The 13,539-nt window shown below is 48.9% G+C and overlaps 1 protein-coding gene across 1 annotated transcript in view; it reads right to left on the reverse strand.

Moving 5' to 3' along the window:
• LOC126050115 (exocyst complex component 1-like) overlaps positions 1-12,295 on the reverse strand; it is a 29,036-nt gene extending 16,741 nt beyond the window's left edge. Inside the window, exons 1-5 of the mRNA XM_049827585.1 lie at positions 12,163-12,295; positions 10,664-10,791; positions 6,400-6,559; positions 5,414-5,607; positions 779-1,006 (exon numbers count right to left, since the gene is read on the reverse strand). Of these exons, the coding sequence (XP_049683542.1) occupies positions 779-1,006; positions 5,414-5,607; positions 6,400-6,559; positions 10,664-10,791; positions 12,163-12,286 (834 nt within the window). The 5' untranslated portion in view covers positions 12,287-12,295. The remainder of the gene's footprint in view (positions 1-778; positions 1,007-5,413; positions 5,608-6,399; positions 6,560-10,663; positions 10,792-12,162) is intronic.
• Between the last annotated feature and the right edge of the window lie 1,244 nt (positions 12,296-13,539).

The raw sequence follows: 13,539 nt of genomic DNA on the forward strand, positions 1-13,539 counted from the left end.
AGGTCATCAATCTTTCCACTGGCTGTGCTGTCCCTTGCACCAGGGACTCTGTCGCTATGAGGAACTGCAGAGAAAAGCTCCTTACTCCACAATGGACGCTGAGACAGGCCGATGGGCACAAAGTCCACAGCTGATGGTAAACATTGACTTAACAGTTAAGTTACCTTGGGGCAGGGGACGGGGGACAGGGGGAGGAAGCAAAGGAGAGCAAGGGAATGGAGAAACTCCTACCAGTGGGAAGAGAAGCAACAGGGTCCCTGGACAAACAGCCTCTCCAGGGCTCCTCTCCAGGGCAACAGAGAGTCCCCAGATTCCTTTTCCCATGACAGATGTATAGTTTGCCTCAGGTCCCACTCAAAGTCCCCAGTGGTTTCTCTGCATGGGAGGTTATCAGTGCTGATGGGAGCTCGGCTTTGACCAGGGGTGGGTGTTGCATGCTCTGGCTCTAACTGCCTGTTAAGTACCGTGCTTGCGTATTCCTGCATAATGATTATTGGCTATTGAAATGGCTATTGTCTACTAATAAGAGCTGGTTTTCCTTGTACAAAGATAGAAACTGAAAGTTACCAAGTGAAAGGAGGAAGAAAGCAACTACCCTCAGTGACAATTACTTCCCACAAGAAACCCCCCAAACCAAAGAAGTCCCTCATTTCTAGGCCAGAGAAGCTCTATAGCCTTTGCAGACAGATAATAGTTTTCAGAGTGTTTGAGGCTCACTGAAAGTTTTTTCTAATACATTCAACAGGCTGAAGGTTTATGTCTTTGCAAATCCACGTACCGTGAGGAAAAGGATCTCATCCACCAGCTTCGCCTTGTTGGAAACGATGCGATGTAGCAAGGAGTTTTCCCTGTGGATGTGGTCCATCTGCTGCTTCACACTTCCCAGTAACTCATCATAGATCTGCAAGGTCTCCTCCACTCTGGCCACCTCTGCCAGGGCCTCATCAATGGAGCTCATCAACTGTGTCACCTGCTTCTCAGAAGAGATGATGGCTCTAAGGTTGGCCTGTGAAGTGGAGAAACAGAGGGCTTCAGCACTGTAGCAGGGACTGGTCACCACCATCTCAGAGTCAAATATCCTGACCTTCACCCTCCCAAGCCAAAGCAGAGACCCTGTCCTTACAATGTGCAAGATGCTGTTATAATTGCCGCTCTCCTGCATCACTACCTGCACAAGGTCAATGTCTTATCTTTGCATTTGGCTTAGCTCTACATCAGCAACCATCTGCAAGTCCCAAGTGCCAGGGCAGAACAAAACCCTTCCCTGAGCAAGGCGTACGCTCAGAGGACATTCCTCTGCCACAGCAAAGAGGTTACTGCGGAGTCGCCAGGCAAATCCGACCATGAGCAGAATACAATTTTTTGTAGGTTCGGAGAGGGTACCAAGCCCTGCTGGCTTCTGCGCCCCACTTTTCCCTCTGTGCACGAGGGAATTCCCAAGTGGATACCGCATGGGGTCTCCAACCCTCAATCCCCACAACTCGTGAAGCTCCCTGAGGACCCGGGTGTCCATCCCACAATATTTGTAAGGAAACATGCCAGCTTTGAGGCACTGGCCATTCTGTCTGGCTCTGACGCATTTATGCAGACCATGGCCATGCCAAGTGCCTGTCACAGCACGTTTAGCACAGCTCTGGGCATTGCCACTGCTGCCAGGGTGTTACCCAGCTGAGCTGCTCTGGCAGTGGAATTAATAAACAGTTAAATCATGCATGAGACATGCACGTCTATATGTCTCTAATATGGAAACTGAAGGCACAATTTGCCCAGGGAGGTCTCAGGCGTTTGTTTTGACTGGTGGTAGAGATATAACGGCATGTTAATCGCTGCTGACAAGCACCGCTAGAGATTAACTGCTTCCAAATGTTAATTGTATCATTTTCAGGGCCTGTGTACCACGCGGGATATCAAAGAAAACAATCAATAGACATGGGCCTGGGAGGCGTCAGGCTTCCAGACTGCTATCTTTCTCTCCATTAATAAAGCTTTTAAAGAAGTTTGTCTTTTCTGACATTTCAATTATCTGTTGTCTTTTTCATTAAATGAGGAAGAACAACAGAAACATCTGCACCCCCCAGTACGCCCTACACTCAGCTCACCAGTGGGAAATGATAGGAGGAAGAGAAGCAAATTCTTGTCAACCCACGTCAGGTTATTGCGGCTTGGACCTACCCTGCGCTCTGATTTAGGACCGTGTCTGAAAGCACAGTAGATGCTGGGCATCTACAGTCCTTCTGTTAAGGACTTCCTCTTCTTCAAGCTCCACCTGCATTGCTATCGGGATAAAGATGAGCTGGCAGCTCCAGCTCTCGAGGTGCTACATGCCGGACAAGATGCCGGAGCAGCACGGAGGTGCTCCTGACATGTGAGAGAGCCACTCTGCAGTGCAAACCCAGACCGGGAGGCTTTGGTCTCTCTGGCAAAGCATGGATTACACTCTCCTGTGACAAATGGGCTGCTGTTTTAGGAAAGTGTGGGAGAAAGGACTGTGGGGAATGGCTTCAGATGTAGGCAGATGCACAAAGGATCTAGGAAGGTCAGAGGAATTCCGTAGAAATGAAAAGCCTGATACCACAGCAAACACAGCAAAGCATCTCTATCAAAGGGTCGAGATGAAACTACTCTACTGCAAAGCAATGCTGCTTTCCCATGGGGAGCCCAGTGATGGCAGGGCAGGCAGACTTTCACTTGCCAGTGGGCTCAGCAGTCGGATTTGAAGCGGGGCTTGCTAATGCACGCAGATACTCATCTCTGAAAGCACCAACGATGCTAAGCAAATGCTCCTTTTGCCTGGAGCCCAACCAGCCAATGCGGGCCGGTGTGAGGGACCTGGGAGGGAGCGAACGGCCCCGCTCCCAGACTGCCGCTTTCCAGCTGCACGCCAGGGACCCTGGCCCGTGGCCACAGGTTCTGCCCGGAGCTTCACATTTTATTAAATGTTCCTAAATTACAGCCATAAACCTCCCGCAAGCCTGTCACCGCTGCGCCTTCAGATTGTCTTATTAGGGCTTAACAGACCCACGGGGATTTGCCCTGAGCAAAGCATCACCGGTGACACTGGCAGGGCAACTGCTGGCAGAAAGGGCTCTCGGGAGACTCGCCGCTCGGGTAAGGGTAATAACTCTTTTGCTGGAGGTGGCACAAAGCTGCCGGGAGCTGCCTGCGTCTCGGCAGGTGCTGGGATCCTGCAGTACGTAGGAATACCAATGTAAAAATCAAAGCTCGCCACCTCCCAGGTGCCCTGGCCTTGCTTTCCTTCCCTCCGAAGCAGCTAAGCGCTTCCTTGCTGTTGGTGCAGTGTTTCGCGAGACGGGTTAGCAGAGGGTGATTAGTATTGTAAGAGGAGGACAAGGTGTTATTACTGGGACGTGGGGAAAAACATTTAAATATATGCATGTGCTAGTCTAACTTGCTGGTATTAATAACACTTAATATCATAGATTAAACCTTAGAAATAGAAACATCTCGTTAATTAATTTGTATTAGCAGTAAGTGACATTTATAAATTAGAGGGCATTAAAATAATGTATTCGGCAGCACCTTTCATCTCAAAGAACTTAATAGAGATTTATTAGTTACTCTCATAGGGTATTTTACAGCTGGGAAACAGAGTCGCAAAGTGCCTGTACGGCTTGCCAAGAGGAAGCAGGAGCAGACCTCGGGAGTTTCGTCTTCCAGATTAACTACTAAGTTTCCAAGTGTAGTAAGTCACATACAAATACAAATCAGGAATACAGCAAATACTGGCGCTAAAGGAGGTTGGATTTAGGGTTTGTGGTTTCTCGTATGTTTTAGGATATTTCCTTTGGCTTATTTTTTTCCCTTTGTTCTTCAGTTACCTACCCATAAAATCCTAGTACCAGATATATTAGCATAACATAAATGCTCGAAGCAGCTATCTCATTATTTTGCTCCAGCACTCAAAGAAACAAGTTATCCTCTGCAGAAATGCAATAAAATACAGCAACTCTAATAAAGCAAATAAAGCTCACTAGTCTGAAAATAATGTGTGCCTTCTGCATTGGCCCTTTCTACTATAGTTTATTTTTTACTTTTTATCTCCTTCCAGCTCTGTTTCATTTTTTTCCTCTTTTCTTTCTCCCTAGCTGCTGCTTTTCCTTCGGTAGGGATCATTGTTGGCCTTTTCCTTTTCTTCCAGGCATCCTTGTCTGACAGACCACCCTTTCTGCTCTTCATCACCCCCTACTTTTTACATGCACTTCCATCCCTACTCAGCAGCCTTTACCTTTCCTACCCAGCTTTTTCTGTTCTCCCCTTCCTGAGGTAACTAATCCAGTTGTGCTCAAGTTAAAAAAACCCAACCAACCAAACAAACCAAACACCTGAAATAACAGGAATTTTTTATGTATCTGCGATAGCCCTCACGGCAATGCGGCAGGACGCAGCCCCACTGCTTCTGCACGTCCTGCTTGTGGATGGCCACGCTGGACCAGGCACACCGTCAGCTGCAGACCTGGCTGTGGATTTGGCAGGAGCCTGGGGAGCTCTCAGTGCCCGGAGATGTCTGGCAGGCCAACCATGCCCATGGGACACCAGGGAGGGGAAGACACACAGCGTGGGCATCGTCACTGCGTTTTCCCCTTGGGACGGTTCCTGTAAGTCATTTCCAGGTGAGGTTACGGGTGTGGGATTGCTCAAGGTCGCTGCTGACCACTGACCTGGCTGGAGGCACAGCTTGTAGACCTAGCACTAAGGGCCAGAGGCAACACCCCGAGACAAACTTCTTCTGCACTGGTGACTGCAGAAGTGATGGTCCTAATTCACACTGCATGGGACACAGAGACCATCTGTGCAATGAGAAGGAGATCCCAGAGCTCCCCAGTGTCATCGACCTCCCTCAGCCAGCCACAGAGCCCCCCCACTTTGCCCCACAGTTAGACCCTTACCCATCCCTGCACCGCCCCCAGAAATTATAATCCCCCACAGCTACAAATCCAGAAGAAGCTGGGCTCCATATCCCTCCCTGCAGCTGAGTCTGTGCCACTATTTTGTTTTACTCCTTTGCAAAAGGACAGCGGGCTTCATCTGCCCTGAGCTGGTCCGTCACCGTGTTCATCGGAGAGACACCACTCAAGCCAATGTCTAAGGGTGGTTAAGCTCTGCAGAGACAGACATTTGGCTGCTGGGCTGCAGCTACCTGCTTAGCCCCTGCAAGGGGCAGGAGGCCCCGGTCCAGTACCCAGTGGGACAAACACCGACCCTCAAGAGGGGAGCAGCAGTGTTCTCCCGACTTGTCCGTGAGATGCCTTTTGAGCTGAAGTAGCACAACACGGAGATGAGTTTCTCTCAAAGCAAGTGCTCACAGCAAAGGAATGAGCTGACGATACCCAGAGGTGCCCCTACATGCCAGGCACCTTCTTTTCGGTTGAGTCACGGCCCTTGGCCCCCTTACCTCATCCAGCACATGGAGATCGTTGCTTAGCTGCTCTGCAAAAGCCACAGAGTTGTTCACAAGGGGCTTGTACTCCTCCATCAGCTTCAACACATCGGCGGCTTCCTTTGGTGTCATCTCCTGGTAGGCACTGAGCTCCTCCTGGCCCTCAGCCTCTGCAGCGTCCTTCCTGTCTTCATGGGGCCTTTGTCTCCCTGCATGGGCAGCAGGAGTTGTGGAGATGGCCAAAGCCTTCTAGCTATGGCATTTTATTAGCCCTGCCAATATTAGCCCCAGGGGTCCCATTGAGTCCAAGCGATGTGAGTCCAGCAGACTCAGTCTGCTGGTCAATTAGAATAAGATCATGGCATGGAGCAAAGAAAGATGTGTGTGGGATAATGGGTCAGCTTTGTAAGAGGGACAAAACAGACATCTGAAATTTAATTTGAGCTCTGGATGTGTTTTTACTTTCTCCCCTCTCTAGGAGGGTGTGCTGGGAAATGTTCATATGTTTGTTATACAAAGCTGAGAAAAACTTCAGAGATGAACAGGCTTCTTTTAATCAAATACTCTGATAGTCATGTGGTGTAGAGTAAAATATATTTTTATATCCATATAGATATGTATTTCTCGATACACTGCTGGGGAATGTTACCAGGCAGGCAGCCAGTCTCCCCCTGGCCTGACATTATCAACACTTTACTGTTCACCTGCCCCAACCCAGAGTGCAGATAGCATGTCTGGAGATAACATAAACTGTCCATCTATTTTTCTTCCCAGCCTAGGACTGTGTCTCCATGGCAAGGCTCGGTGGATAAATCAGATGGCTGTGCCTCTAGATACACAAAACATGGAACCTCCTGCTTCCCTCTCACTGGTACCCACCTCAGCCTCTCCCATCATCCGCATTCTCGGTTTGAAATTTATTCACCTCCCGATCCTAAAGCGATGATAGTGATGATGCAAAAACCCCAAACCACTCTGAGTGTGACAAGGAAACTAATTACCTTCCGCCGCACAGGAGGGGACATTCACAAATGTGATAGAGCTGGTGAGGAATCGGTGGTTCAGCTTCCACAAGCATCTGATAAAAGTGTTCTTCTCCTCAAAGCTGCTGGCGGTCCACTTGTAAACCTTATCAAACTGCAGATCAAAATCCAGGCTTGCCTAGATGTCAACAGTTAATTACAACATCAATTAGGTGCCACTCGCCACACCACACACACTCAGCACAGGTCTGCAGCACAGTTTAATGGCAGGCACTGATGTGAAAACACCCGTGTGCACCCGGAGGAAAAACACCTCCTGGTTGAAGGAGGGAGGGGGAAACACCTCCACGCTGCAGTTTTAAGCTTTGGGGTGTTCGTTGGCCCCAGGAAGCCCCGTTGTAAATGGAGACTAGCACAGGGCTTAGATGTTAGAGGCGGGAGAGCTCTGTCTGCACGGGCTGCTCAGTCCCTTCAACTGGAGGGGTGATCCTGACAGCTCCCTGAGACCACCCAGCAAAAAGCCTGGCTGGACATGCTGGGAAGGTGACCCCAGGGAGACCAGCGCTACCGGCCACATCACGCCGATGACTAGACTGGTTTTGGCGGAGCTGCACAGGTATAGTCAGACTCAGAACTGATGAAGGGCTAAAAAGGGCTATTGCCCCCAACGTCCCCACAACACCCGATGTGATGGACACTGACTGTACCATGCCCAGCGTAAGTGTGGTCAGAAGTTTATTCTGAAGTCTTTCAATCAATGAATTCCCTGACAAGCTCTGTATTTCCAAGCTGGCAGCAGGCGATTCCTCTAGTTAACAGCAAATCCTTCTTTGTGTTTCTTTCCTGCAGATACAGACATCTCTCCCTGGTCTTCTGCTGCAATCCCAGAGCAACTGGGTAGGATTTGAGAGGTATGTTCATGGCACTTGGCAAATAATCATAGGCATGATAAAAGCACTGAAAATAAAAGGATGCACAGCAATTCTGATTCTAGTAGTGGACACCAGGACACCCAAAGTGGGTCAGACCAAGCAATCAACCAGTCCCAGTGTCCTGATCCAGCACGCTGATTTCTTTTCAGATTATATAAGTCCCCCACCTTTTACGGCGGGTTTTGGGGGATGAATGCTGATGAATTTTGACAGTGGCCAGTGGCAGATGCTTGGGAGAAGACGCATTCGAAGGGCAAGTCCAGAGTTATATTGCCTTCAGGATTCCCTGCCAGCCTCCAGCATCCCGTGATCTAGCAGCTCGCTGAGCCAGAGGTTGTATCCACAGCACTGTGTTTAACAGCCCTTGAAGGACCTACTGTTCCTGATTTCCTCTAATGGTTTTTTGAACTTATTCATAGTGTTGGCATCTACAGCATCCTGTGGCAATAAGCTCTGCAGTGTAATGATGTGCTGAATGAGAAAGCTCGAATCAACTGGAGTTAAGCATTCGGGGTAAGCCCTGCATCCACACTGCCTCCCACTGCAGATATTCCCCTCTGCAATCCTCATCCAACCTGAAATCTCAAACCTCTCTTCACTCAAGAACTGGGAACACCCAGAAACAGGCTTCCACAAGCTCAGTCCTGAAGTCCCGCCGGCAGCACTGTGGTATCACACATGCTTCACCCGGCATCTCCCAGCAGCCCCATTTCCTGGCAGGGGAAGGTCACCTGAGATAACGGGAGCACGGACTGGGGAAATAGCACCCTTGGCGTTTCTCCACGTTGTTTTCATCCATAGAAGTGTCAATATCTCTACGTCTCTCTGTGCCCAAATGATATAGTCTCATGGAGGGAGAGCTCCAGCCGCAGGAGACTTCATTTTTGCCACTAAGTGGTATATATAGGAGGAGAGAATAAGGGAGGTTGCTGAACTAGGAACATCCCACAGAAAGAAGCTCCTTCCTGCACCATCTCATTAGCTCTGCAGCACAGCCTGATCTCGTCTTCTGGAGAACTTAGAAGCCACACTTAACAATTATTGATACTAATCATCATAACAGGCATAGAGTTTATGGGGATTGACACAGTCCTATGACGCCTTAAGGGTTGTTTTCTGAACACCTTGAAGCAATACATCACACCCCCGCATCGCTTTGCAGGCTCGGTAGCAGCCCCTGCAACAGCGCAGAGCAGCGATGTCTGGGGGAGGAATTTACAGTGCGCGTGGTTTATAGCATGCCTTATGAGGAGCTATTAAAGCAGGGAGGCATCCGTTAATCGCTTCATAAATATTAATACTGTTTTGGTCAAGGGAGCTGTAGCTTTAAGCACTGCAGGACTTGCAGTGTCAGTACTTTGCTGGTGCCAGGGAACAGAGAGCTTCCCAGCACACCAGAGCAGACCTGACGACCAAGCCCTTGCTCTGTGTACTGAATATTGACTCACTAGCTGGGGTTTGGCCGTAGGCAATGCTACCTGCTAAGCGACAGAGGAGAGCTCTTGTTTGGATTTCCATGGACTTGCCAGGCCATGCAACGGGGAGGGACTGGGTTGAGCACTGGGCTGCACTGGGGAGCTTGCCTTGTGCTGGGGTCTCCATGGTGGGACCCTGAGAGATGTCCTGGCTGCCGCCTACTGCTTCAGCCTCTCCTCTGCCTGGGCACCTTCTGCAGCAGCTTCAGCTGGAGAGTAGATCCCATTTTAGGAATGATATGGACAATTCTGGCTGCCCACATTCAAGAAAGACAAATTCAGTCTGGAAGAGGGCTCCAGGCCTGATGAACGGAAGAGAGAAGTCAATACAGAAGAGGAGACTAAGAGGTCAGTCTGCTTAGCCTGCCAGAAGGAAGGTTAATAGGGAGGTGACTGCAACCTCAAAACACATCTGCAAAGGAGAAGAGCTGTCTAACCTAAAGGACAGTCACGGCACATGCGCAAGCAGGGATGGTGTGGGCAGGAATACAGGCTGGGAGTCATAAGAAGGCTTTAGCCATCGGGACAACCAAGTTCTCTGTTTGCCTCCCAGTAGGAGGGGTTCCAAAAATACACCAATACTCTAAGATAAAGTATGATCACTTTATCTCATTGGGATGGCAAATGAGAGGGAAAGGACTGAAAATCCTGGAGGTATCTTCTAATCCTAACTCCTCAGGAGCCAAAGCAGTTTAGAAGACTTGGTGGAGCCAGGCTCATCTGCTATAAGAAAGCTCAGGCAGGATGAAAGCATGTATTTCCTTGTGTGCAGGAAAATGTAAGAATGAGATATCAGTTCAGTTCTACCCATAGGATCAAGATGCCCTGCAAACCTGCAGTTGTGATTTTCCTTTCAGACATGTTGTGCAGATGTACTTTATTTGTCCTGGATGTAGAACTGGAAAGCTGTTCTTTTTCTCATTTATTTCTATGCTTATGAAAACCCAGGCACCTTGCCAAAGCCCCTGGAACACTCACATTAATAAAAAAACTAATTATAACAACTTTAATGACACTCTGCCAGCCCCAGCAGCAGAAAGGGAATATCTTGTCCATGTTTTCTTTCCCAAAAACCTTAATGTCACCCTAAAAGCGCAGACTCACGCTGACTCCAGCTCTCTATAATCCTTCTTTCAGTAAATGCCTCCATTTAATCTTTAAATACCCTATGCAAATGTCTGTCAAGAAGCTTTGTCAACATGGATCGACAGATGGGCCTGACAGTGTGTTCTGCAAATGCTGGAGACCTGACAAGAGCAGCACTTTGCAGCCCATCTCTCCAGTCTCAGAGGGCTGCTGCAAAGAGCTTCAGGAGGTCCTCTGCCTGAGGAATAAGGAAAGTTTGCTCACTGGTTTTGATGGAAGCTATGTCCATGCAGCCGTCACCCACTCATGGCTCACCCTGGTCAGGTATTTGGCCAGCCTGACATTTCCTAACTTAGAGAGAGATGACTCAGGAGGGAGGAAATCACTCCAACCTCAGCATCCTGGGCACAGGCATCTCCCTGGAAGAGATGAGGGAAACGACAAGTCCAAAAGCACTGACGTAGGGTGGAGGAATCATCCAGGGAGGGATGTCGGTTCACCACACTCTAGGAAACAGCTCTGAGGGAAGGCAGAGGGCTTATAAATTTTTTTTAATGGGGTCATTTCCTCAAAATTAGCATAATTCAGGGCTAGTTCAGTCCTATATTAGAAATCTCATACACACACACACAGATCCCGCTGCTCTTCCCACCACCTAAATGTATGGGCTGAGCTCCAGAGGACCCGAATACCCCTATGGATCCTGGCCTGTGTCTCTCTAGCTTCATATTCATGTCTCTCCCCCATGATCAGTTCCGCCCTTTGCCACAGAAGGAAAATCAATCCTACCTGGTTGAGACTCTTGCCATCTACCAGCTTCAGCTCTGCTAAAGGCCACCTGTAGGCTATCTTGTACTGCTCTCCTCGGTCTACCTTGACCTTCACCAGAAACGGCTGCATTGGCCTAAAGGTGTCCACTGAGGATGAGAGACAGGGGAAAAGATAAACAAAACAACCCACAATATTATTGTTAGCCCAGTACACGACAGTTCAGTGTGAGTGGACAGGTACAGTTGGACACACAGACACTAATTTTGCATTGTGGCTGTATGGAGAGATGCTACAGGGTTTCTACTGGCTTTTCCTTTCATTAAGTATTTACATATGGGAAGTGCTCTCCGGGGTCTAATCCAGAGTACTCTGAAGTCTATGGAGGGATTCCCAATAATTTCAATGAGTTTTAAACCAGGTCATTGTGCTCTAGACAAGGCGCAAGTAATATTCCAGCAAGATCCAAATGTGACGGGAACAGGGTACCCTAGTGCAGTGAGATTTATGATCGTTACATCCCATATTGCTGGCCGTACAACAGGGTCCAAAAGCACTGCATTATTTGACTGATACCCACACCAACATATCCCATCAAAAATCAATTCCAGTGCCAATTAGCCTACAGTCACCTCTTGGTTCGTCTGGGAGGCGGTCACTGGACATGATTCTGGCTATTATAATTTAGATCTCCCATGTGAGCTAGATATCTCCAGAAAGCTGACATGGACAGTTCCAGGGGTAACTCATGTATTTTAGATGCTACTTATAGGGTGGCTACATCATCCCTTCGAGATATTCCTCCTGCCCTCCACTGACTACAGAGGGAGTTGAAGCATATCATTTAGGTCAAACACTATAGCTAAGGCTGTCAGAAATTAATGCTCTAGTAAGTGACTACGCTGTCGTGAAGCTCATGGGCAGGAAAGTCTCTCCCCTGTAAGTGTGTCAAAAAAAATCTATGCTAACAACTTCTCAGGAGTGATGGAGCAACTAGAAAAGCATAGACCAAAGGAGATGGAAAATTTCCAACAGCACTTGCACCTTTGGATCCTAATCAAATAACTACGTACTCCTGAAATGTCTGGGTACTGTTAAAACTTTCACCAAAACTATGGAGAGAGAGAATGAGGCTGTAATGCTGTGTCATGTTAGAATGGTTTGTTGCTGACCTCTAATGACAGATTTGATGCAAATGGTAAAAAACACCCTTACATTGGTGGAGGAGCAATCCTGCAAACCCCAGCTCTCTCTAACCAGCTAAAGATCATCCAACATTCAAGAGGGAAATTATGCTTTTGTTGCCAGTTCTTGACATACTACAATGACATGGCACAGCTCCTATCTTTGAATTAAGATTTCCTTCATTTGATCTTAAAATACAGCATTCCAAATAGCGGTCCTATCTCTTCTCCCAAATTAGGAAAAGAGCCATCAGAGACCAAACTCTCTCACTAGAGCTGCAAGAAACCTTCCTGGGTTTGCAACTCAACCAGTGTCCCAGTCCCCCGGGTTCTTACCCACGACACAGAGAATGGACATCTTCTTCTTCTTCCCTGTCTTCCAGACACGAACGGTTTCCAGCAGCCTCTTTTTCTGCGGGTTGAACACATCTTTTTCCAGTGAGCTCCAAAGAGAAGCCATGGTGATACCCAAACACAACAGCAAGTGGTAGCTGCCTGTGCCTCCCGTGGATGCTCACAGTCTGTGAAACACGGTTAGGCTGGAGAGATGATCCGCACATAAGATCCTGGCACACCTGTAAAATACATTACCCCCACACCGATTTAATCTCTGTTGTCTTGCAGACAGCATAAGTGTTAAGTAATTGTTGTAGATTTGAGGCCAGAAAAGCCTTTTATAATCAGCTGGTCTGAATTCCCACCCAGTCCCAGCAGGACACGCCAGTGCATCCAGCCCAATAAGGCCACAATAAAACTTTCCTAATTTCTTCCAAAATCCCATCCTTTTTGGTTCCAGCTCAGCATAGTGACTACAGCAACAGGACCATGTCCATGGGCAGGTGAAACCAGTTCACAGCTACAAGCAACCCATTGCCTGATTATTTTTGTTGGCTCACATCGTTTCAGCACTGCTGAAGAAATCACCCTCCTGGGTCACACAATGCAATGTGCAAACTGAGCTGGGGTGCCTTGCAATCAGCATGGGATGGACGTATGTAACTGTGCAAGTCAGTGCTGCAAAAAAGAAGCCCAATTCTGCTTTGGCAGCTCAGCTCTGGGGCATCCTGCCCCTCGGAGATCTCTGGGGCTTTAGCTTAGCAGAAATGCACAGCAACCCTCCGAGGACAGATCAACTTGCTGGTCCAGCTGCCTCGTCAACCTTGTGCCATGCTGAGCAGCCCAAGCATGCAGAGACACAACTCTTGGGGTGATGCTGGAGCCTTGCAGGAGTGGAAGCAGAGCCCTGGCTGTGGAGGGGGCTGAGGGAAGCTCACAGGGTTGCAGCGTGGGCATGGAGGGGAAGGTAGGCGGCTTGCTAAGCTATCTGCCTTGCAGGAGATGTTGAGCTGTCTCTCCCATGCCACGACGGTGTGCGGCTGGAATTGCACAGCCTCTGAGACCTCCCTGGCCGCATCCTGCCACCACAGCCTGCACCCACCTTGCTGTGCCCTTGTGCTCCCCAAATCTCGCCTCCCATGGGTCCCACGCTGGTCTCCTGCAGCCACGCAGACCAGGGCAGATGCTTCCCCAAAATGGCCAGCTTGCCTTCCTAAGCCCCCTGCCTTGGTCCCTGGGGCTTGGACTCACGAGCAGCAGAGGGAAAGTGTCCTACGCAGAGTGTGAAAGCGCTCACAGGTTTCACACACTTGCTGACTCGTTAGCAAATCAATATTAAGAGCCAGCAGGTCCTAAACTCCCAAGGAGACCCCTGCT

Source organism: Accipiter gentilis, chromosome 24 (assembly GCF_929443795.1).
Source record: "Accipiter gentilis chromosome 24, bAccGen1.1, whole genome shotgun sequence".
NCBI lineage: Eukaryota > Metazoa > Chordata > Aves > Accipitriformes > Accipitridae > Astur > Astur gentilis.